The sequence below is a fragment of the Nyctereutes procyonoides genome, unplaced genomic scaffold (assembly GCF_905146905.1).
Source record: "Nyctereutes procyonoides isolate TBG_1078 unplaced genomic scaffold, NYPRO_anot_genome, whole genome shotgun sequence".
NCBI classification, from domain to species: Eukaryota; Metazoa; Chordata; class Mammalia; order Carnivora; family Canidae; genus Nyctereutes; species Nyctereutes procyonoides.
This window is the reverse complement of record NW_026575140.1, coordinates 65441508-65463876: the sequence shown is the minus strand read 5'-3', so window position 1 is coordinate 65463876 and position 22369 is coordinate 65441508. Positions and strand designations below refer to the sequence as shown.

The window sequence follows — 22369 nt, the reverse complement described above, 5'->3', positions numbered from 1 at the left end:
TGCTGAGTATCAGGTTCACTGTGGTTTTCATATATAGTTTTTATCATGTTGAGGCAGTTTCCTTTTATTCCTAGTTTATTAAGGGTTTTCATGAAAGGGTGTTGAATTTTGTCAAGTGATTTTTTTGTACCAAAGGAGATGATCATGTGGTTTTTCTCCTTTACTCTGTTAATGTAGTGTATTACATTGATCAATATTTATATATTGAAGCACTCTTGCATTCCAGGAATAAATCCAATTTGTTCATCATGTGTAATTCACTTAATATGCTGCTGAGCTTGGTTTGCTAGTATTTTGTTGAGGATTTTTGCATCATATTCATAGGAATATTGGTGTATCATTTTCTTGCAGTGTCTTTGGCTTTGGTATCAGGATAATATTGGCCTCATAGAATCAAAATGTTCCCTTTTCTTCAGTTTTTTGGGAAAGTTGAGAAGGATTGGTATTCCTTAAATGTTTGTTAGAATTCACAGTGAAGTCATCAGGTCCAGGGCTTTTATTAGTTGGAAGATTTTTGATTACTGATTCAATCTCCTAATTCTAGTTATAGGTCTAATCAGATTTTTTTTCTTTGTGATTTAGTCTCGGTAGGTTTTGTATTTTTAGGAATTTGTCAGTTTCATCAAGTTATCAAACATGCCTATAAAGTGTGACTCCTAGCTCATAGTATTGTTATATTCCTTTTATTTCTGTAGAATTAATAGTAATGTCCTCATTCTCATTTCTAAATTACCAAAAGTAATTTTTTTCTCTATGCATCTAACTAAAGATTTGCCAATTTCGGTGATCTTTTCAAATAATCAACTTTGGTTTCCTTGTTTTACTCTATTGTTTTTCTTTTCTCTGTTTCTTTTATCTCTGTTTCTAATCTTGTACTAGCTTTGGGTTTAGTTCTTTTACTAGTTCTATAAGTTGTAGTTAGATTATTGATTTGAGATCTTTCTTGTTTTTTGATGTGTGTATAGCTGTAAGTTTCCCTCTTAACCCTGCTTTCACTGCTTTCTATAAGTTTTGGTATGTTGTGCTTTAGTTTTCATTTTCCTAATTTCCTCTGTAATTTCTTTGATCTGTTGGTTGTTTAGGAGTACGTTGCTTAATTTCCACAAATGTGTAAATTTACCTGTTGGTTTCTCACTTCATCCTATTGTTCTTTATTTTTTAAAATCTTAAAAAGACTTTATTTATTTGTTCAGGAGAGACACAGAGAGAGTCAGAGACACAGACAGAGGGAGAAGCAGGCTCCCCGGGGGAAACCTGATGTAGGATGTGATCCCAGGACTCTAGGATCACACACCGAGCCAAAGGCAGATGCTGAACCACTGAGCCACCCAGGCATCCCTCCTATTGTGCTTTAATAAGATACTTTTATGAAAACTGTCTTTTGAAATACATTGAGACATAATTTATGGCCTAACAGATAGCCTGTCCTGGAAAATGTCCCTTGTACATGAGAAGTATGTGAATGCTGCTATTTAATAACATTCAAAACTCGGGATCCCTGGGTGGCACAGCGGTTTGGCGCCTGCCTTTGGCCCAGGGCGTGATCCTGGAGACCCGGGATCGAATCCCACGTCGGGCTCCCGGTGCATGGAGCCTACTTCTCCCTCTGCCTGTGTCTCTGCCTCTCTCTCTCTCTGTGTGACTATCATAAATAAATAAAAATTAATAAAAAATTTTTTTAAAAATAACATTCAAAACTCTCTTTTTACAGCTCCATCCCAACTCCTTTCAATTGTTGATATTACAGAATTACGTCTTTATACATTGCCCCAAAACACAATCTAATAATTATTTTAAGTATATTTGTATTTTTTTCCAGGGTATATTTGTATTTTAAATTATATAGAAAACAGTACGTAGAATTACGAACCAAAGTTACAATAGTACTAGTTTTTAGACTAATAATTTTTAAAAATATATTATTCTCTTAAATCACATAGAAAACAAAAAAGAGTTACAAATTATTGTTAACCATAATACTAGCTTTTATAACTGCCCATGTATTTACCTTTACTGAAATTTCTATTTCTTTATACAACTTTGAGTTACTGTCAAGTGTCCTTTCATTTTTCCCTGTAGGATTCTCTTGAACATTTCTTGCAGGGCAGGTCTAGTAGCAATGAACTCTTAGAGCTTTCATTTATTTGGGAATGTCTTTATTTCTCCCTTAAAGGACAGTTTTGCTAGATATAGGATTCTTGGCTGATGTTTTTGTTGTTGTTGTTAAGCAGTGTGAATATATTGACCTACTGCTTTCTGGCTTCCAAAGTTTCTGATGAGAAATCTGTTAATGTATTAAAAATTTCTTGTGTGTGATGAATCACTTCTTTCTTGCTGTTTTCAAAAGTTTCTCTTTATCTTTGGCTTTCAAAAGTTTAATTATAATGTGTCTTAGTGTGGATACATCTTTGAGTTTATCTTACTTGGAGTCTGTTGAACTTCTGGGATGTTAATATTCATGTATTTCATCAACTTTGGCATTGTTCAGCCATTATTTCTTGAAATATTCTCTCCTGCCCTTTTTCTTTCTCTTGTCCTCTGGGACTCCCACAATCTGTATGTTGATCTGCTTACTTGTGTACCATAGGTCTCTTAGGCTCTATTCACTTTTATTCAATTTTTTCTATTTCTCAGACTTGACAGTTTCCTTTGGTTTATCTTCAAGTTTGCTAATTGTTTCTTCTGTCTGCTCAACTCTGCCTTTGAATCCCACTGAAGAATTGCTCCTTTCAGTTCTACTTTTCAACTTCAGAGTTTCTATTTGGTCTCATATTAAGTTCTTGTCTTTTTATTGATATTTCCATTTGTACATCATTTCTTCTCCACACCTTACTTTAATTTTCTGAGCATCTGTAAGACAGTTGTTTTAAGGTATTTGTCTAGTAGATCTGCTATCAGGTCATTTTCAGGGTCAGTTTCTTTCTTTTTTTTTTTTTAAGACTTTATTTATTTACTTATGAGAGAGAGAGAGAGAGAGGCAGAGACACAGGCAGAGGGAGAAGCAGGCTCCATGCAGGAAGCTCGATGCGGGACTTGATCCCGGGATTCCCAGATCATGCCCTGGGCTGAAGGCAGGGGCCAAACCATTGAACCACCCGGGATCCCCTCAGGGTCAGTTTCTGTTGATTTATTTTTTTCCTTTGAATGAGCCATCATTTTGTGTTTCTTATTATGACTTATGATTTTTTTTGTTTAAAACTGGACATTTGGATGTGATAATGCAGGAACTCTGGGAATCAGATTCTTTCCTTCCCCAGAGTTTACTGTTTTTTTGTTTTGTTTTGTTTTGTTTTGAATTTTTGTAGGCTGTTTCTACAGTTTACAAGGATCAGTCAAGGATCAGCCTGAACTGTAAACTTAAGATCTCAGTTTTTTGAGCTTGTGCCCTTCCCTGGAAATGACTGTTTGCTTTCTAATTTCCTCCATATGTATAGTTGTTTTTGAATGTCCTGGTTTTGAATGTCTGGTTCCCAAAAGGGGAGAGGAGAATAATTTAGAGAGAGAGAAAAATGCTTTAAATTCCCTGGAGGTTACCAGATGGGAAGGGCTTATGACAACAGTGGAGGGTGAAGGTGCAACACCAACAAGTGCCCTCCTGTTTGTCTGCAACTCTGTGATCAGAAGCAGCAACTGACAATCTGAATGCAGATCTCCTATGTTTCGGGGACAGAGCCTTTTTCTCCACTGCTGCTCCCGCAAGCAGTGGTCAGGTTGTTCCAGGAACATATACACAGCTGCATGCTGCTGGGGCTCAGAGTGGATAAATACTACCTGGCTAAGAGCCAAAATTGACCACAGTTAACCACAATTTTACTTCCCCTGGGAGTTGCCTTCAATAGACTTTATTTAGGGTTCCAAAAGAGTTACATTAGATTCTGGCAGTGCAGTTGTTTAGGTGGGGAGACAGATTTCTGGTGCTTCCTAGTCTACTTTATTCCCAGAATCCTTTCTGTCTATTGCAATTTTTTAAAGGGCTCATAAACTTTAAGGACTTTCTGACTTCTCTTACTTATTTCTTCACTGTATTAATAAAAATTATGGATGGAATTAGTGTTTTTATTTTCTGTACTTCTTAATAGTCAGGCTTCATCACTTTCTCTGACAATTTAATGCATGATTTATTAACTTGTCAGCATATTTATGAGTTTATGAAGTAAGAAAAATTCTATAATCCTCTCTAATTCTAGCTTGGGAGCCTGGTTAATTTTGTGGATGAAACTCTCATTGCACATGTTGGTTAAGAAAATCTTATTTGGGGGTACCTGGGTGGCTCAGTTGGTTAAGCATCTGTGTCCAGCTCAGGATCCTGGGGTCCTGGGTTTGAGCCCCACATTCAGCTCTCTGCTTAGCAGGGAGTCGCTTCTCCCTCTCCCTCTGCCTGCCACTCTACCTGTTTGTGCACACTCTCTCTTTAAATAAAATCTCAAAAAAAAATAATAAATAAATAAATCTCAAAGAGAGAGAGAGTAAGTGAGAGAGAGAGAGAGAGATATCTTATTAGAAGTTATTGAATGTAAACATGAAAAATCTTGGATTTTCAAGAGAAACTGACATAGGTTTAATACTGGCTTAGTCAATCACTATTTGAACTTAGGCCTAGAAGTGGTCTCTTCATCTCTAACACAAGCATATTGGTAAAGTTCTCTATGCAAGATTGTTTAAATAAGAGGAAAAAAACCAAATTGGAACATATAAAGCAATCAATAGTAGGTAATGATTTTTATTAAAATTATTTTGATACCAAATCTCATCCAAATTATTTCCTTTATTCAACTTTCTGTTTAGTTTTTTCTTGAGTTCTAGTGAGTTTCATAATGGAGTTTATAAAGAAATTTTAAATATACCCCTTTGCTTATTTTAAGATTTTCAAATGCCTTTGGAAGAGGAATCAGAATTTACAAATATGGACAAAGCTGCCAGAGTCATTCAAAATGCCTGGAAATGTTTCCTTGTGAGTTTCTTTCTTTTTTATTTATTTTTTGATAATTATTGAAATATGATTTTATATATCATAAGGTCCATCTGTTGAAAATGTACAATTCAGTAGTTTTTAGTATATTTACAGATCTGTGTACCCCCCTTTGCTTTAAAAGAACACATTTTTTAGAAGTTCAAAAAAGTTAACATTAATTAATTATCTCATTAGCCTCACAAATCCTTACTGAGCTCCTGATCAGGGCCAGGCACTTTGATAATGCCTGCTTGTGCACACTCTCTCTTTAAATAAAAGTATCAGTAATAGGGTTATCAATTAAAGTATCACTAATAGGGTTATTAGTGGTTTTCACCTCTAAAACTTTCTTTCTTTCTTATTTTTTTTTAAGATTTTATTTATTTATTCATTAGATACACAGAGAGAGGGGCAGAGGCAGAGGGAGAAGCAAGCTCCATGCAGGAAGCCTGATGCGGGACTTGATCCTGGGACTCTGGGATCATACCCTGAGACAAAGGCAGATGCTCAATCGCTGAGCCACCCAGGCATCCCTAAAACTTTATTTCTTGTCTCAGGAATCAGGTTTCTGATAAGGTGTTAGGGATACATTCACTATTTATTAAGTACCTATTCTTGAAGACAAGGTTTAATAATAAAGTATATATCAGTTGATGTACTTATTTATCATGTATAGGGCTGGTCTCATTGGTGTAAAGAATAATCCAAGTTGATTTACCTGGTTGGATGAGAGCCAGTAGCTAAAATGACTCCGTTTCCTCTGTGATAGCAGCAACACTGTGTTTGATAATTTTGTGTGAAGTGATATGGTTCTGTTTCTAGCACACAGGAATACCTTTGCATTGGTTAATCAAGTCTTGCAAGATAGATTCCATTATTTGTTTCTTTTGCCTCTTTCAAAGCCATAAAATGCATAACTATTGATTTCCAACACTAAAATAATATTTTTTTTATTTTTTTAAGATTTTATTTATTTATTCATGAGAGACACACACACACACACACAAAGAGAGAGAGAGAAAGGCAGAGACAGGCAGAGGGAGAAGCAGGCTCCATGCAGGGAGCCTGATGCAGAACTTGATCCCGGGACTCCAGGATCAAGCCCTGGGCTGAAGGCAGGTGTTAAACCACTGAGCCACCCAGGGATCACAATAATTTTCTTTTAAAATCTATTCCTTTGATGGTTTCTGAGAGCCTACTTGTTTAAGATTTTCTGTCATTTGTAACGTCCTTTATCCCATATCCAAATCCAATGAGCCACATTACTTTGTATACCTTTTATGTTCCTAGTACTGTGACAGTCTTGTTACAAAACCTCCTTGGCCTTAGGGAGTTTCAGTAGAAAAACCCTGTATGTAAACAGACTAAGTGTGTGTGTTTGTGTATTTTAACAAGATGGTAAACTGAGCACACATTTCACTTTTTGTACCTACAGGACCCTATTGCAATGACAATATACAGAAAGTTAACCCATACCAGAGAGAAGGGAGTTCATGAGCAGATTAATTTTATCGCATTTTGGAAAATCAAAAATAGATAGTAGCATTCCATTGGACAGAATTGCATAAAATACTTGCCTAGACACATTTCAGAGAGGCTCCACGAAGAGAGCTGGTTTGCCATTGAAACCCTAGAAAGGATATCAGTTCAGAGTTAGCAATTTAAAACAGATGGAAGAAGAATGACTGTAGGCAAGGGGATTAATTGTAGTGTAGTGTAGTGGAGTGTAGCTGTGCCAATTGTCTGTGTCATCACTTCAAGCCACAAAGCTGCAGGTACATGGGTATTTACTATTGATCAAATATTTTGCAGGTAGATGGATATTTACTATTAGAAAAAAAAAAATTCCCGGGCAGCCCCAGTGGCGCAGCGGTTTAGCACCGCCTGCAGCCCAGGGCCTGATCCTGGAGACCCTGGATCGAGTCCCATGTCAGGCTCTCTGTATGATGCCTGCTTCTCCCTCTGCCTGTGTCTCTGTCTCTCTCTGTCTCTATGAATAAATAAATAAAATCTTTAAAAGAAAAAAAATTCCCAATGGCTTCTCTCTTTCTTAAAAACTTAAATGAATGATTTAGGAAAGCTAATTCTATTATAGATAGGGCACTCCATATCTCTTAATCTTCATATTTGACTAAATACTATTTGACTAAATAGTATTTGATTAATTACATATTTGATTGATGGCTACCTAACCATATTGTCTTAAGATAGTCTGTTGATTGTCCTGTTCCACCCACAAAGCTCCCAGAGCATTTTCCCATTCATTTGTGAGAACAATGGGAAAATAAGAGACTTAGAAGAAAACCCAGGATACTCAGGTTAGTTTTCTAGAAAAATTAACACAGACCTTTATTCTTAAGTATTAATGTACCACCAAGGATCAACTGATATTTAAGGAAAATCAATGATATAAAAAGAAAGAAAGAGAATGAGAAAATAAAAACAGGAAAGAAATAAAAATGATCATCAATTAGATAAGATCAGTACATTGAATGGCTCTAAGTGGGCTATATTTGGAGATAAAATGGTACCCCCTGAAACAGTTTGATTTAAAAAGTGGTTAGAAACTGAAAAGAAACTAACCATGAAAGCCATGGTTCAGATATAAGGATAATTAAAATAGTTCTGAGATTCAAAGAGAATACATTTGATCTTAAGTCCAGAAGTATTCTGCTTCAGATGGCTCAGAGAATGACTAAATGTAGATGACCTCTAAATACTTGGCCCTGTAAATGAAAATCTACATAGACTAATGTAAATGAAGATATTTTCTCACATTTGAATATTTTGGATCAAAATAATACATATATTTCTTTAAGTAAAATAATATAGAAGAACTTACAAATAAAAGCACTTCTTTTACCCCCTCTTACTCTTCTCTACCCTCATATCCTAAAGGCAACCACTTTTGTTTTTTGTTTTAGAACTTCTAGGGCAGCCCTGGTGGCTCAGTGGTTTAGCGCCACCTTCAGCCCAGGGTGTGATCCTGGAGACCCCAGATCGAGTCCCATGTCTGGCTCCCTGCATGGAGCCTGCTTATCCCTCTGCCTGTGTCTCTGCCTCTCTTTCTCTCTGTCTCTCATGAATAAATAAATAAAATCTTTAAAAAAAATAGAACTTCTAGTAGTTATTTCTATGTTTCTGCATAATATGCTTGCATAATTATCTTTTATTTACTAACTTTAGAAGTGACCTGTTGACTTTCTGTGAAGATGATTGACAGCTTATCTTGTTTATCTCTCCTCCAGTATCATATGTGATTATTTTTTAGTTCCTCTATTTGTTACCTTATTTCTTTGAAGAATATTTAAACCTTTATTTCTTGTTCCATTATGTTACATAAGATTATGTGACTCCCTATTATATATGATGAAGATATAAATATCCCTACCCCCCTTTTCTTTTTTACCTATCCTCCCAATGTTCAAACACTCAAATCTCATTACATCTACTATTACACTGCCAACATTTACTTGGAGGAATCTCTCATATATCCTGAACACAAGTCCTTAACTGAATATATGTACTGCAAATATTTTCTTGAGGCCTCATTGCATTCCTTTTTTTTTTTTTTTAAGATTTTATTCATTTATTCATGAGAGACACACAGAGAGAGGCAGAGACATAAGCAGGGGGAGAAGCAGACTCCCTACAGGAAACCTGACACAGAACTGGATCCCAGGACCCTGAGATCATGACCTGAGCCAAAGGCAGATGCTCAACCACTAAGCCACCCAGGCACCCCCTGCCCATTGCATTCTTAAAGGTGGTTTATGATAATGAGAAGTCTTTAATTTTTTTAAGTCAAATTTATCACTTATTCTTTATGGTTAGTGATTTCTGTGTCCTGTTTAAGAAATGTTTGCCTAGGGGCACTTGGGTGGGTCGTTGGCCTTGTGAGATCAAGCCCCGCCTCAGGCTCCCTTACAGTGGAGTCTGCTTGAGATTCTCTCTCCCCCTTCCTTTGCCCCTCCCCTCTACATATGGTCTCTTTCTCTAAAATAAATAAATAAATCTTTTTAAAAATATGTGTTTACCTAAAGAAGTGACAATATCAAAATGGCAACATAGGTCATTCTCAACCTCAGTTGCCCTATGAGAAGACCAAGTAGCAACTATCCATAGAAAGTATTCTTGTGAAAATCCCTGAGCCCAGGACCACAGACACCAGGAAGACCCATTAGAAGGATAAGAGAAGGGGTTTCACTTAGATCACACCGACTGACATAAAGCAGCCCTGAGTGGACCCCACTGAGACTGTCCTTTCCCCAGTGGGGAAAGAGATCCCAAGGGAGACACCCAACTTACCTAGCACTGTATTACATGTCAGATATATTGAAATAAATCTAGGGGAAATGTTTATCTAACCCAAAGCCAGAGGTATTTTCCTTATGTTTTTTTCTAAAAGAACTTTAATTGCCTTAGTTGTAGATTGTCCATCTCAGATTAATGTTTGTGTATGATGAGAGGTATGGACAAAGTTCATTTTTCTCTTTATGGATAACCAAATGATTAAGTAAACTTTTACTGAAAGTACCATCCTTTCCATAGTAAATTGCAGGAGTACCTTTGTTTAAATCATGTAATCATACATGTGAAGTGTTTCTGTAGTCTCTGTTCAATTGCACTGGTTTATTTGTCTTTTTCTGGTTCAATACCACACTGTCTCAGTAACTGAAGCTTTATCAGAAGTATGGGTATATGGCACTACAGTTCTCCAACTTAGATGTTCTTCATGATTATCATAGCTATTCTAGGGCTTTTGCATTTCTAGGTAAATAGTAGAATCATTTCATTAATTTTTGCAAAAATTATTGTGGAGATTTTAATTGGGATTGAATTGAATTAATATACCAATTTGGGGGTGAACTGACATTTCACTACACTGAGTTTTCTGAACATGGTGCATATCTTTATTTATTAGATCTTTTAAAATTTTTCTTTACAATGTCTTATAGTTTGCAGTATAGAAGTCTTAAACATCTTTCATTTAACTTCTGGGTATTTGACATTTTTGCTGCTACTGTAAGTGGTATTTTTAAATTTTATTTCCTAAATTTTCATTTCTAGTTTATAGAAATATAGTTTATCTGCCAACCTAATATGCTCTTATTACGTTTTTTAAAAGATTTTACTTATTTACTCATGAGAGACACAGAGAGAAAGAGGGGCAGAGTCACAGGCAGAGGGAGAAGCAGGCTCTTCCCAGGGAGCCCGATGTGGGACTTGATCCCGGGTCTCCAGGGTCACGCCCTGGGCTGAAGGTGGCGTTAAACCACTGAGCCACCTGGGCTGCCCACACTTATTATTTCTAATTGCTTTTTTATATATTCCTTTGGATTTTCCACTTACATATGTCATCTTTGAATGATGACTTTTATTTTTTCTTTACCAAATTTATACCTTTTATTTCTTTATTGCACTGATTAGACCTGCCAGCACAATACTGAATAGAGGCAGTAATTATGGACATTCTTGTTCTTTTGTTGAACACAGAAGGCATGTAATATTCCATCATAAACTGTTACCTGTAGTTTTTTTCTAAAAACTTACCATCACCTCAGGGAATTTAACTTTGTTCCTAGTTTGCTTTTTATTCTTGTTATGAAAACTCTGAGTGTTGAATGTTATCCAGTGCTTTTGCTGCATTTACTATATGATCATATGATCTGTCTTCCTCGTGTCTTACTTGGTGAATTGCATCTGTTGATATTCAAATGTCAAACCAACCTTGCTTTCCTGGAATAAACTCCACGTCCCCTTGATGTATTATTATCCTAATGATATATCCTGGATTTGATCTGCTAAACTTTATTGATGCAAATAAACAAACCTTTTAGAATTTCTTTTTTTAAAAAAGACAGAGTGTGTTTCATTCAAGCCAAGTTAAAATAGCTGCCTAGGATACATATCCTTCACAAAGAAGAGTGCTTTTATTAAAAAAAAAAATTTTTTTTTATTTATTTATTCATGAGAGACAGAGAGAGAGAGAGAGAGAGAGAGAGGCAGAGACACAGGCAGAGGGAGAAGCAGGCTCCATGCAGGGAGCCCGATGTGGGACTTGATCCCAGGTCTCCAGGATCAGGCCCTGGGCTGAAGGCAGCACTAAACCGCTGAGCCACCTGGGCTACCCGAAGAGTGTTTTTTTTTTGGTGTGGAGTTATATACATTTTGTACATCAAGAATTACAAATTATTAGACAAGGAACATTTTAGAAAGTTGCAGATCTTATCTCAAGTTTCTAGTATATGCAGGACTGTATGACTTTAATCTTATAGGAACCATGGAAATTTCTTCCTTTTTCTTTGTGTTCAGAATGCTCTTTTCTGGGTATTATCTTTAGTGAAGCAGATATACAATGTGTGCTCAGGGCAGAAATAGCATCCATGCTTTGAAGTTTGGCCTAGTCATTTTCACCTTGGTAAATGTGAAAGACTTTAAAGTATAGTCTCCCTGGGAGCCCAGGAACAGGACCCACAGACATTAAAATTTGAAAATTGCCTATATCAACTTTCATTTAGGGTTTTTGCATATTTGCTCATGAGTGTAATTTTACTTTTTTGTCATATCCTTGCCAGATTTTGATATTAAGAATATGCTGGCCTCATAAAGGGAGTTGGGACATATTCCTTCTGTTATATTATCTGGGAGATTTTGTGTAATTAGTGCTATTTCTTCTATAAATATTTGGGAGAATATATTAATAAAACATTGTGTGCTAGGAGTTTTCTTTATGAAAGGTTTCTAATCAGAGATTCCATTTCTCTAATGATACAAGACTGTTCAAAATCTGTATTTCTTCTTGGGCCCATTTTGATGTTACTTCTCATGGTATCTGTTCATTTTGTTAAATTGTCAAATTTATTTGTCTAAAGTTGTTTGCAATCTCCTCTCTCTATGTGTGTAAGGTCTGTGGTGGTATTGCTCATATGTTTTTTCTCTCCATTTTTTTATGTCTGTCTTAATCTTAAAACAACAACAACAAACTCTGGTTTTTGGCTTTGTTGGTTTTCTCTATTTTAACTCTACATTTCATTAACTGCTGATCTTATTGTGTTTTCCTTCATCTTTTGAGGGGGTTTGATTTGTTGCTCTGTTTCACACTTCTTGGGATGGAATAGATCTTAGATTTTACACATTTATTCTTTCTTAATAATATATGTATTTAAAGTTATTAAGTTCTTCCTGAGCATTCCCTTAGCTGCATCCCACAGGTTTTGATATGTCATGTATTTATTACCTTTCAATTTAAAATATTTTACAACTTCCATTGTGATTTTTTTTTGACCCATGACTGATTGATGGATGGATGGGTGGATTTTTAAAGATTTTATTTTTAAGTAATCTCTCTACCCAACATGGAGCTTGAACGCACAAACCCAAGATCAAGAGTTGCCTGCTCTACCGACTGAGCCAGCCAGGTGCCCTGACCCATGAGTTATTTAGAAGTACGTTGCTTAATTACCAAAAATTTAGGAGTTTTCTAGTTACCTTTATGTTACTCATTTCTGGTTCAATTTCACTGAAGCCAGTTATTTACACAATTTTCATAACTTGAAATTTAAAAAAAAAAATAACTTGAAATTTGTTGAAACTTGCCTAGCCTAGAGAAAGTCTATTTTTGTAAATGATCCAGGTGAACTTGAGAAAAAAAATGTATTCTGACATCATTTAGGTCAAACTAGTTAATCATGTTGTTCAAATCTTTGGTAGCTGTCTTAATCCATTTGGGCTGCTATGATAAACTACAACAGACTGAGTAGATTATAAACAATAGAAATACATTTCTTACAATTCTGGAGTCTAGAAAGTCTAAAATTTTGGCACCACAGATTTGGTGTCTGGTAAGGACCCACTTTCTAATTCATAGGTGAACAATTGTCTTCTTGCTATGTCCTCGTGGTGGGAGGGGTGAGGGATCTCTCTGAGGCCTCTTTACTTTTCTTTCTTTCTTTCTTTCTTTCTTTCTTTCTTTCTTTCTCTCTCTCTCTCTCTCTCTCTCTCTTTTTTTTTTTTTTTTAGAGAGAGGAAGGGAGGGGCAGAGAGAGAATCTTAGACCAGGCTCCACACTGGGTCTCAGGATCTCATCACCCTGAGATCATGACCTGAGCCAAAATCAGGAGTTGGATACTTAACTGAGGCACCCAGATGCCCCTGAAATGATCATATGGTTTTTATCTTCTCTCTTGTTGATGTGATGTATCATGTTAATTGATTTGTGAATGTTGAATCACCTTTGCAACCCAGGAATAAATCCCACTTGATCATTGTGTTAAATTCGTTATTAGATTCAGTTTGCTAATATTTTGTTGAGGATATTTGCATCTGTGTTCATCAGAGATACTGGCCTGTAGTTCTCTCTTTCAGTGGTGTCTTTATCTGGTTTTGATATTAAGGTAATGCTGGCCTCATAGAATGAATTTGCAAGTTTTATCTTCTTTGAATAGTTGAGGAAGAGTCAATGTTAACTCTTCTTTAAATGTTGGTAGAATTTGCCTGTGAAGCCATCTGGCCCTGGACTTTTTGTTTGTAAGGAATTTTTTGATTATTGATTCAATTTCTTTCCTGGTTATCAGTCTGTTCATATTTTTTTGTCTCTTCTTGTTTAGTTTTGGGAGGATATATGTTTCTAGGAATTCCTCCATTTCTTCTGGGTTGTCCAATTTGTTGGGATATAATTTTCATAATATTTTCTTATAATTCTTTGTATTTTTGTGGTATTGGTTGCTATTTCTCTTTCATTTTTTTTAAAAAAAGATTGATTTATTGATTGATTGATTGATTGATTTGAGAGAGAAAGTGAGCATGAGCGGGCATGGGGGGACAGAAGGAGAAGCAGAGTCCCCATTGAGCAGAGAGCCTAACACAGGGCGCAATCCCAGGACCCTGAGATTGTGACCTGAACCAAAGGCAGAGGCTAAACCAACTGAGTGATCCAGGTGCCCCTCCTCTTTCATTTCTGATTTTGTTTATTTGAATCTTTTCTCTCTCTGTTTTTTTTTCTTTTCTTTTTTTCATGAGTCTGGCTGAAGGTTTATCAACTTTATTGATCTTTCCAAAGAATCAACTCCTAGTTCAATTAATCTGTTTTATTGGATGTTTTTTTATCAAAATTTAAAACTTTTTATTTGCATATTAGAAAATTGTGCATTCCAATAATTAACATCATTTGAACCCCCTCCCAAAAATGGTATTTTACAGCCTGTAGGACTGGTCCATGTTGGACCAGATTTTACTGTCATCCTACCCAACTTCTTCCTTCACCAATGTACAGTTCTTTTTCTTCCCTGCCAGCCAGATGGGTAGATGGGAATAGCAGGTGCCTTCACTGTCAGTAGTTCTGTTTTGATGTGGGCTGCACCATTTCCACAGACAATTGCAGTGGGGCTTCACATTATCCTATTGATGCTGTGAATTACTTCAGTTTGATTTGATTTGATTTGATTTGATTTGATTTGATGTAGCATACTGGGGCAGTAACTCTTTACCAAGAGTTACTAAGTGATTTTGGGGGGTAGGTTATGAGGAGAGTGATAACAAAGAACTAGTTTTCTGAGATATAAGAACTGTTTGGAGTTGTCTGACTAAATATTGTACTAACATGAATAGTAGTAGGTAAGGTTTGTAAATCAGCGGAATTACCTCAGGAACAAGGTTTCTGTAATGATAATAAAATAGTAATTATTCAGTGCTTTCTTGTGCCAGAAGTTGTTCTAAGTGCTTTATGAATATTAACTCAATTCCTCACCATAGCTGTATGAGATACCCACGGTCCTTCCAGTTGTTCAGATAAGAAACTGGAGAAGCTAAGAAGCTTGTCTAGGGTCACATGTTTAGTGGATACTAACAGTTGAACCCAGATAATACTATGCTATGCTCCATGTTCTTAACCAGTAGGCTGTTTTGTCTTTCTCCTGGTTTACTCTGGAGTACACAGAAGTGACTCAACCAGCATTCTGGGTATTTTATTTATAGTAGCTAATGATGTAGTTCTAAAGTTAAGGGTAATACTCTTTGTGAAAATAAAACTCGTATTGCCTTGCTTGGTATTGCTTCTCAAAGCAACCCAAGTTCATAATATTTCTAAAATCGAGTTTGCATACCTAAAGTTTTTTTATGTTTTTTTTTAACTCATTTTGCCCTAGTCAGGCAAAAAGCTAAAATTAGAGATAGAAAATCCAGTTTTGACCATAGACTCTTATGTGCTTGAACCTTTAGAATGTTGCTGTATTCCAACACTATAAAAGATTGATTGATATCAGAAGACAAGGCGAGCCACGTCAGATAGTGAAATATATTGATCCTAAAGAGGTGAGGATATTATTTATTCATACAGCATCTGGTTTTTCCCTTAAAGACATGTGACTGCTTTATAAATGTGCTTGTGTGTGTTTCTTCTTAAAAATTGTCTTATTAAGGAATTACCCACAGGTAGAAAAGTTCATAAAACAAATGAATCATCACAAATTATCCCCTGTGTAACCATCACCCAGATCAGAGTCTCATACTTCAGACCATTGCTTTCTGGTGCCCTGCACATCACTGCAACTCCCTGCTTCCATGAGGCAACTACTATTTTGAATTGAAGCTTTTTTTTTTTTTTTAGTCTTCTCTGTTTTCAACCGTGTGTAAATAGAATCCTATGGTGCACTTTTGTATCTGTTCATTCAACATCATTAGTATGGCTGAATTTTATTCATTGTATTAAAAACAATGACAGTTATTTCATTTTATGAATATACTGTTGTTTATTCATTCTACCAGTGACTGACATTTATATTTTTTTCCAGTTTGGGTCTGTTACAAAGACTGCTTTGGGGAATATTATTCATCTGTCCTTGTGCACATATGCACAAATTTCTTCTCTAAAGACATGTTGCTGAGCTTTAAATGTGTCAATTGCCCTGGGTAACATAGACATAGACAAATTTTCACAATATTCTTCCAATCTATGAGCATGGAATATTTTTCCATCTCCTTGTGTCTTCCTCAATTTCTTTCAGAAGTGTTCTGTAGTTCTTAGGGTATAGATCCTTTACATCTTTGGTTAGATTTATTCCTAGGTATCTTATGCTTTTGGGTACAGTTGTAAATGGGATTAACTCCTTAATTTCTCTTTCTTCAGTTTCATTGTTAGTGTTTAGAAATGCCACTGATTTCTGGGCATTGATTTTGTATCCTGCCACACTGCCGAATTGCTGTATAGGTTCTAGCAATCTTGGGGTGGAGTCTTTTGGGTTTTCTATGTACAGTATCATGTCATCTGCAAAGAGGGAGAGTTTGACTTCTTCTTTGCCAATTTGAATGCCTTTTATTTCTTTTTGTTGCCTGATTGCTGAGGCGAGGACTCCTAGTATTATGTTGAATAGCAGTGGTGAGAGTGTACATCCCTGTTGTGTTCCTGATCTTAGGGGAAAGGCTCCCAGTGCTTCCCCATTGAGAATGATATTTGCTGTGGGCTTTTCGTAGATGGCTTTTAAGATGTCGAGGAAAGTTCCCTCTATCCCTACACTCTGAAGAGTTTTGATCAGGAATGGATGCTGTATTTTGTCAAATGCTTTCTCTGCATCTAATGAGAGGATCATGTGATTCTTGGTTTTTCTCTTGCTGATATGATGAATCACATTGATTGTTTTACGAGTGTTGAACCAGCCTTGTGTCCCGGGGATAAATCCTACTTGGTCGTGGTGAATAATTTTCTTAATGTGTTGTTGGATCCTATTGGCTAGTATCTTGTTGAGAATTTATGCATCCATGTTCATCAGGGACATTGGTCTATAATTCTCCTTTTTGGTGGGGTCTTAGTCTGATTTTGGAATTAAGGTGATGCTGGCCTCATAAAATGAGTTTGGAAGAACTCCATTTCTTTCTATCTTCCATACAGCTTTAGTAGAATAGGTATGGTTTCTTCTTTAAACATTTGATAGAATTCCCCTGGGAAGCCATCTGGCCCTGGATATATATTTGTGTCTTCGGAGGTTTTTGATGACTGCTTCAATTTCCTCCCTGATTATTGGCCTGTTCAGGTTTTTTATTTCTTCCTGTTCCAGTTTTGGTAATTTGGGTTTTTCCAGAAATGCATCCATTTCTTCTAGAATGCCTAATTTATTGGCGTATAGCTGCTCATAATATGTTTTTAAAATCGTTTGTATCCTTGGTATTGGTTGTCATCTGTCGTTTTTCATTCATGAGTTTATTAATTTGAGTCTTTTCTCTTTTGTTTTTAATAAGGCCGGCTAATGGTTTATCTATCTTATTAATTCTTTCAAAGAACCAACTCCTGGTTTTGTTGATATGTTCTACAGTTCTGCTGGTCTCTATTTCATTGAGTTCTGCTTGAATCTTTATTAACTCTATTCTTTTGCTTGGTGTAGGTTTTATTTGCTGTTCTTTCTCCAGTTCCTTTAGGTGCAAGGTTAGCTTGTGTATTTGAGTTTTTTCCAGTCTTCTGAGGGAGGCTTGTATTGCGATGTATTTCCCTCTTAGGACTGCTTTTGCTGTATCCCAAAGATTTTGAACTGTTGTATCTTCATTCTCATTAGTTTCCATGAATCTTTATAACTCTTCTCTAATTTCCTGGTTGACCCTTTCATCTTTTAGCAGGATGCTCTTTAACCTCCATGTGTTTGAGTTTCTTCCAAATTTCTTCTTGTGATTGAGTTCAAGTTTCAAAGCATTATGGTCTGAAAATATGTAGGGGATAATCCCAGTCTTTTGGTATTGGTTGAGACCTGATTTGTGACCTAGTACATGGTCTATTCTGGAGAAAATTCCATGTGCACTTGAGAAGAATGTGTATTCAGGTGCATTTGGATATATGGTTCTGTAAATATCTGTGAAATCCATCTGGTCCAGTGTATCATTTAAAGTTCTTGTTTCTTTGGAGATGTTGTGCTTGGAACATCTGTCATTTGTAGAAAACACTGTGTTGAAGTCTCCCAGTATTAGTGTATTACTATATAAGTTATGTCTTTACTTTGGTTATTAATTGATTGATATACTTGGCAGCTCCCATATTAGGGGCATATATATTCATGATTGTTAGGTCCTCTTGTTGGATAGACCCTTTAAGTATGATATAGTGTCCCTCTTCATCTCTTACTACAGTCTTTGGGAAAAAGTTTAATTTATCTGATATGAGGATTGCTACCCCTGCTTTCTTTTGAGGACCATTTGAATGGTAAATGGTACTCCAACCTTTTATTTTCGGGCTAGAGGTGTCCTTAGGTCTAAAATGAGTCTCTTGTAGACAGCATATAGATGGGTCTTGCTTTTTTATCCAGTCTGAAACGCTGCGTCTTTTGATGGGATCATTAAGCCCATTCACATTCAGATTAACTATTGAAAGATATGAATTTAGTGTCATCAGAATACCTATTCAGTCCCTGTTTTTGTGGATTGTTTCTTTGGGCTTCCTGTTTCTTTTACAGAGTCCCTCTTAATATTTCTTGCAGAGCTGGTTTGGTGGTTGCATTTTCTTTCAGTTTCTGCCTATCTTGGAAGCTCTTTATCTCTCCTTCTATTCTGAATGACAGCCTTGCTGGATAGAGTATTTTTGGCTGCATGTTCTTCTCATTTAGGACCCTGAATATATCCTGCCAGCCCTTTCTGGCCTGCCAGGTCTCTGTGGAGAGGTCTGCTGTTAATCTAATAGTTCTCCCCATATAATTAGGGATCTCTTGTCTCTTGCTGCTTTCAGGATTTTCTCTTTATCTTTGGAATTTGCAAGTGTCACTATTAAATGTTGAGGTGTTGAAGGTTTTTATTGATTTTGGGGGGGGGGACCTTTCCATCTCATCGATCTGAATGCCTGTTTCCCTCCCAAAATTAGGTAAGTTCTCAGCTATGATTTGTTCAAATATGCTTTCAGGTCCTCTGTCCCTCTCGGCGCCCTCTGGAGCCCCAATTAAATATAGATTTTTCCTTCTGAGGCTGTTATTTATTTCCCTTAACTTTTCCTTACAATCTCTTAATTGTTTTTCTCGTTTTTCCTCAGCTTCCTTCCTTGCCATCAACTTGTCTTCTATGTCACTCACTCTTCCACCTCATTAGCCCTTGTCATTAGGACCTCCAGTTTGGATTGCATCTCATTTAATTGATTTTTAATTGTGGCCCGACTAGATCTAAATTCTGCAGTCATGAAGTCTCTTGAATCCTTTATGCTTTTTTTCCAGAGCCACCAGTAGCTTTATAATTGTGCTTCTGAATTTTTTTCTGACATCGAATTGTAATCCAAATTCAACTCTGTGGCAGAGAGTACTGTTTCTGAGTCTTTCTTTTGTGGTGAGTTCTTCTTTCTAGTCATTTTGCTCAGTGCAGAGTGGCTAAAAACGAGTTGTACTGGAAAAAGGAAGAAAAAAAAAAGGAGTATCATCCTCTGGTTCTATATATTGTAAATCACTCATTTCCCCTGGAGCTTTCCAGTGCTACTTGGTCAAGAACTTGCTCTTCCCCCCGTGCTTCCAGCTGGTCTTCTGGGGGAGGGGCCTGCTGTGCTGATTTTCAGGGTTTTTTTTTTAAAGATTTTATTTATTTATTCATAGAGAGTGAGTGAGAGAGGCAGAGACACAGGGAGAGAGAGAAGTAGGCTCCATGCAGGGAGCCCAACATGGGACTCGATCTGGGTCTCCAGGATCACACCCTGGGCTGCAGGCGTCACTAAACTGCTTTGCCACCGGGGCTGCCCTAATTGTCGGGTTTTTTGCACCTGGAGGAACTTCCCCGCCTCCTGCCAGGTGCACAGCTTAGTGGGAGCTGCTTATCCTGTGAGGCCCCTGTGCCCTGGCGACCCCGCCCCTCCCAGGCACCCGGTGACACCAGGAGGAACAGCACCACTGGTGGGGCCAGCTCTCCAGCCCTGGAGTCAGCTCCCGTAGTAACTACAGAATCTCCCAGCCCCCACTGGCCTAGATGCTCCCAGGGGCGAGGGACACTGATCTGCACAGCTTGGGGGCAGCCGGTGGCAGGAGTGTCCTCACTGTCCTGTGCCCTCCCTGCCTCCACCTGTCCTGGGGAAGGGCAGGATCTTGGGCTGTGTCCCCTGGCGCCCTGGGATCTAAAATTGGCCACTTTATCGTCATGTAACCCTCTTCTTTATCCCTGATAATTTTCCTTGCTCTGAATTAAGCTTTTTTCTGAAATTAATATAGCTGCTCAGTTTTCATTTAATTAGTTAATGTATTATATCTTTCCCCATTACTTTGCTTTTAACGTTTCTGTGTCTTTATGTTTAAAATGTTTTTGTTATAGACAACATACAGTTGGGTCTTATTTTTTTTAATCTATGTTGGTAGTCTCTGCCTTTGACTTTGTATATTTAGACCATTGATATTTAATATAGTAATATCTAACATGTTTGTTAATGTTTTCTATTTCTTGCCTTTGTTCTTTGTTTCTTTTTTGTATTGCACTATTTTTCTGTCTTCTGTTTTAATTGAGCATTTTATGTAATTACATATTCTTTCCTTTAAGCATATCACTTGTACCTCTTTTTTACTATTTTTGGTTTTCCTAGTTTGCAGTGAATATTTACAACTAAGTCCACTTTAAATAACACTATTAAGTCATGCTGAAAGGAACTGCCAATACCCAACCAACCCTAATCCCCATTTGAGTTTGCAGATGGTAGAGGATAAAGAAGTAAACTCAAATCTTCCCAAAGGAACATCTGAATTTCCTACAGGCTTTCAGAGTTGAGGAGATAAAGACTTGCCAGAACCACAGCTGAGAAATAGGGAAAAACTAGAAATGGAACAGATAAGGATTACTAAAACTGCAATCCAAGCTCAATTCCACTCCATTTCTGATTGGATTTACATGATCATCCCTTTACCCTCACTGAATAAAAGAGGAAAGAAAAAAATCCATGAAGCTGTACACTTGAAATTTGCCTACTTTAGTGGAAATAAAAGTTTATATATAATGAATTTTGTTTAAAATGTATATGCAGTTGATCTCTGAACAACATTGGGATAGGGGCACTGACCCCTCATGCAGTCAAAAATCCATGGGTAAGTCTCCAAAAAGTCAACTACAAATAGGCTACTGTCAACAAGTAGCCTTACTAATAACATAAATAGCTAATTAACACATATTTTGTATGTTGTATATATTACTCTATTCTTACAATAAAGTAAACTAGAGAAAATAACATGTTAAGAAAACCATAAAGAGGAGAAAATACTTTTACAGTACTGTATTACAAAAAATCCACATATAAGTTGACCCGTGGTCTTCAAACCCATGTTGTTCAAGTGTTATCTGTATAAATCTTATGAATTTTTAAAATATGTTTGAGACCCTGTTATAAAACATGTTTTTTCATGTTTGAACTGTGACCTTATACACGTATGCATGTGTAAATAGACTGTTTAGTCACGAAAAACTTATGCAAAACTTTGTGTGATCTTTCAGGCTTTACAGACTGAATGATTTAAGATAACATGTATTTTTTCATTTAACTTAATATTATTGGGAGATAAGATTGAACTGTGTTCTGATTGATGACCCAAAATTGTTTTTACTACTTTCCATTTGGTGCAGGGCACAATAATTTAGAAGACCAATTTACAATTCTTATAAAATTTAAACATGGGATTTTGATTTAATAAAAGCTAGGTAAGGTCATCTGGTGTTAAACTCAGATTAGCCAATCATAATTTTTTTCTCTGAATTTACTTGTAAGATAATATTTAATAAAATCATATATTTGAGGACTTCTGTAAAATTTCTGTTTTATGAAACAGAATATGAAATTTCTGTTTTATAATATTTAATAAAATCATATATTTGAGGACTTCTGTAAAATTTCTGTTTTATGAATGTTGGCTTTTATACTTACATGTTGCATAGAAAGTAAACATAGTTTGTTATCATTTTTCCAGTTATCATGAAAGCTGTTTTACTTATTGATTTCCCATAAGAAATTAAATCTTAAAATATTTGGGGCAGCCCCAGTGGCCCAGTGGTTTAGTGCCACCTTTGGCCTGGGGTGTGATCCTGGAGACCCAGGATCAAGTCCCATGTCAGGCTCCCTGCATGGAGCTTGCTTCTCCTTCTGCCTGTGTGTCTGCCTCTATCTCTGTGTGTCTCTCATAAATAGATAAATAAAATCTTTTTTTAAAACAATCTTAATTTTTTAAATTTAAAAATAATTCTTTGAGGTCTGTTTACTTGACCTTTTTCATAAATAATCAATATTCAGTGACTATTTTAACATGATAGAATGAGAAATAGTGAACTGATATATACAGAATGTTGAAAAGTAATATATGTTTTTTATAGGCAGAGCTTCTAGATGCTGCTGCTGGTATTCGTGTACGATTCAGATTAGGTGGTGTAAGTATGGATGAATTCTTATTTGGTAGTTTTTTTTTTATTTGGTAGTTTTAAAGCACATTTCTGTGAAGTTTTAGAAAT

General features: G+C 36.4%; 1 protein-coding gene across 1 annotated transcript in view; it reads left to right on the top strand.

The window, feature by feature from the left end:
• CUNH11orf65 (chromosome unknown C11orf65 homolog) overlaps positions 1–22369 on the top strand; it is a 177098-nt gene that overhangs the window by 130856 nt on the left and 23873 nt on the right. The window contains exons 2-4 of the mRNA XM_055304720.1: positions 4863–4951; positions 15170–15262; positions 22235–22288. Of these exons, the coding sequence (XP_055160695.1) occupies positions 4871–4951; positions 15170–15262; positions 22235–22288 (228 nt within the window). The 5' untranslated portion in view covers positions 4863–4870. The remainder of the gene's footprint in view (positions 1–4862; positions 4952–15169; positions 15263–22234; positions 22289–22369) is intronic.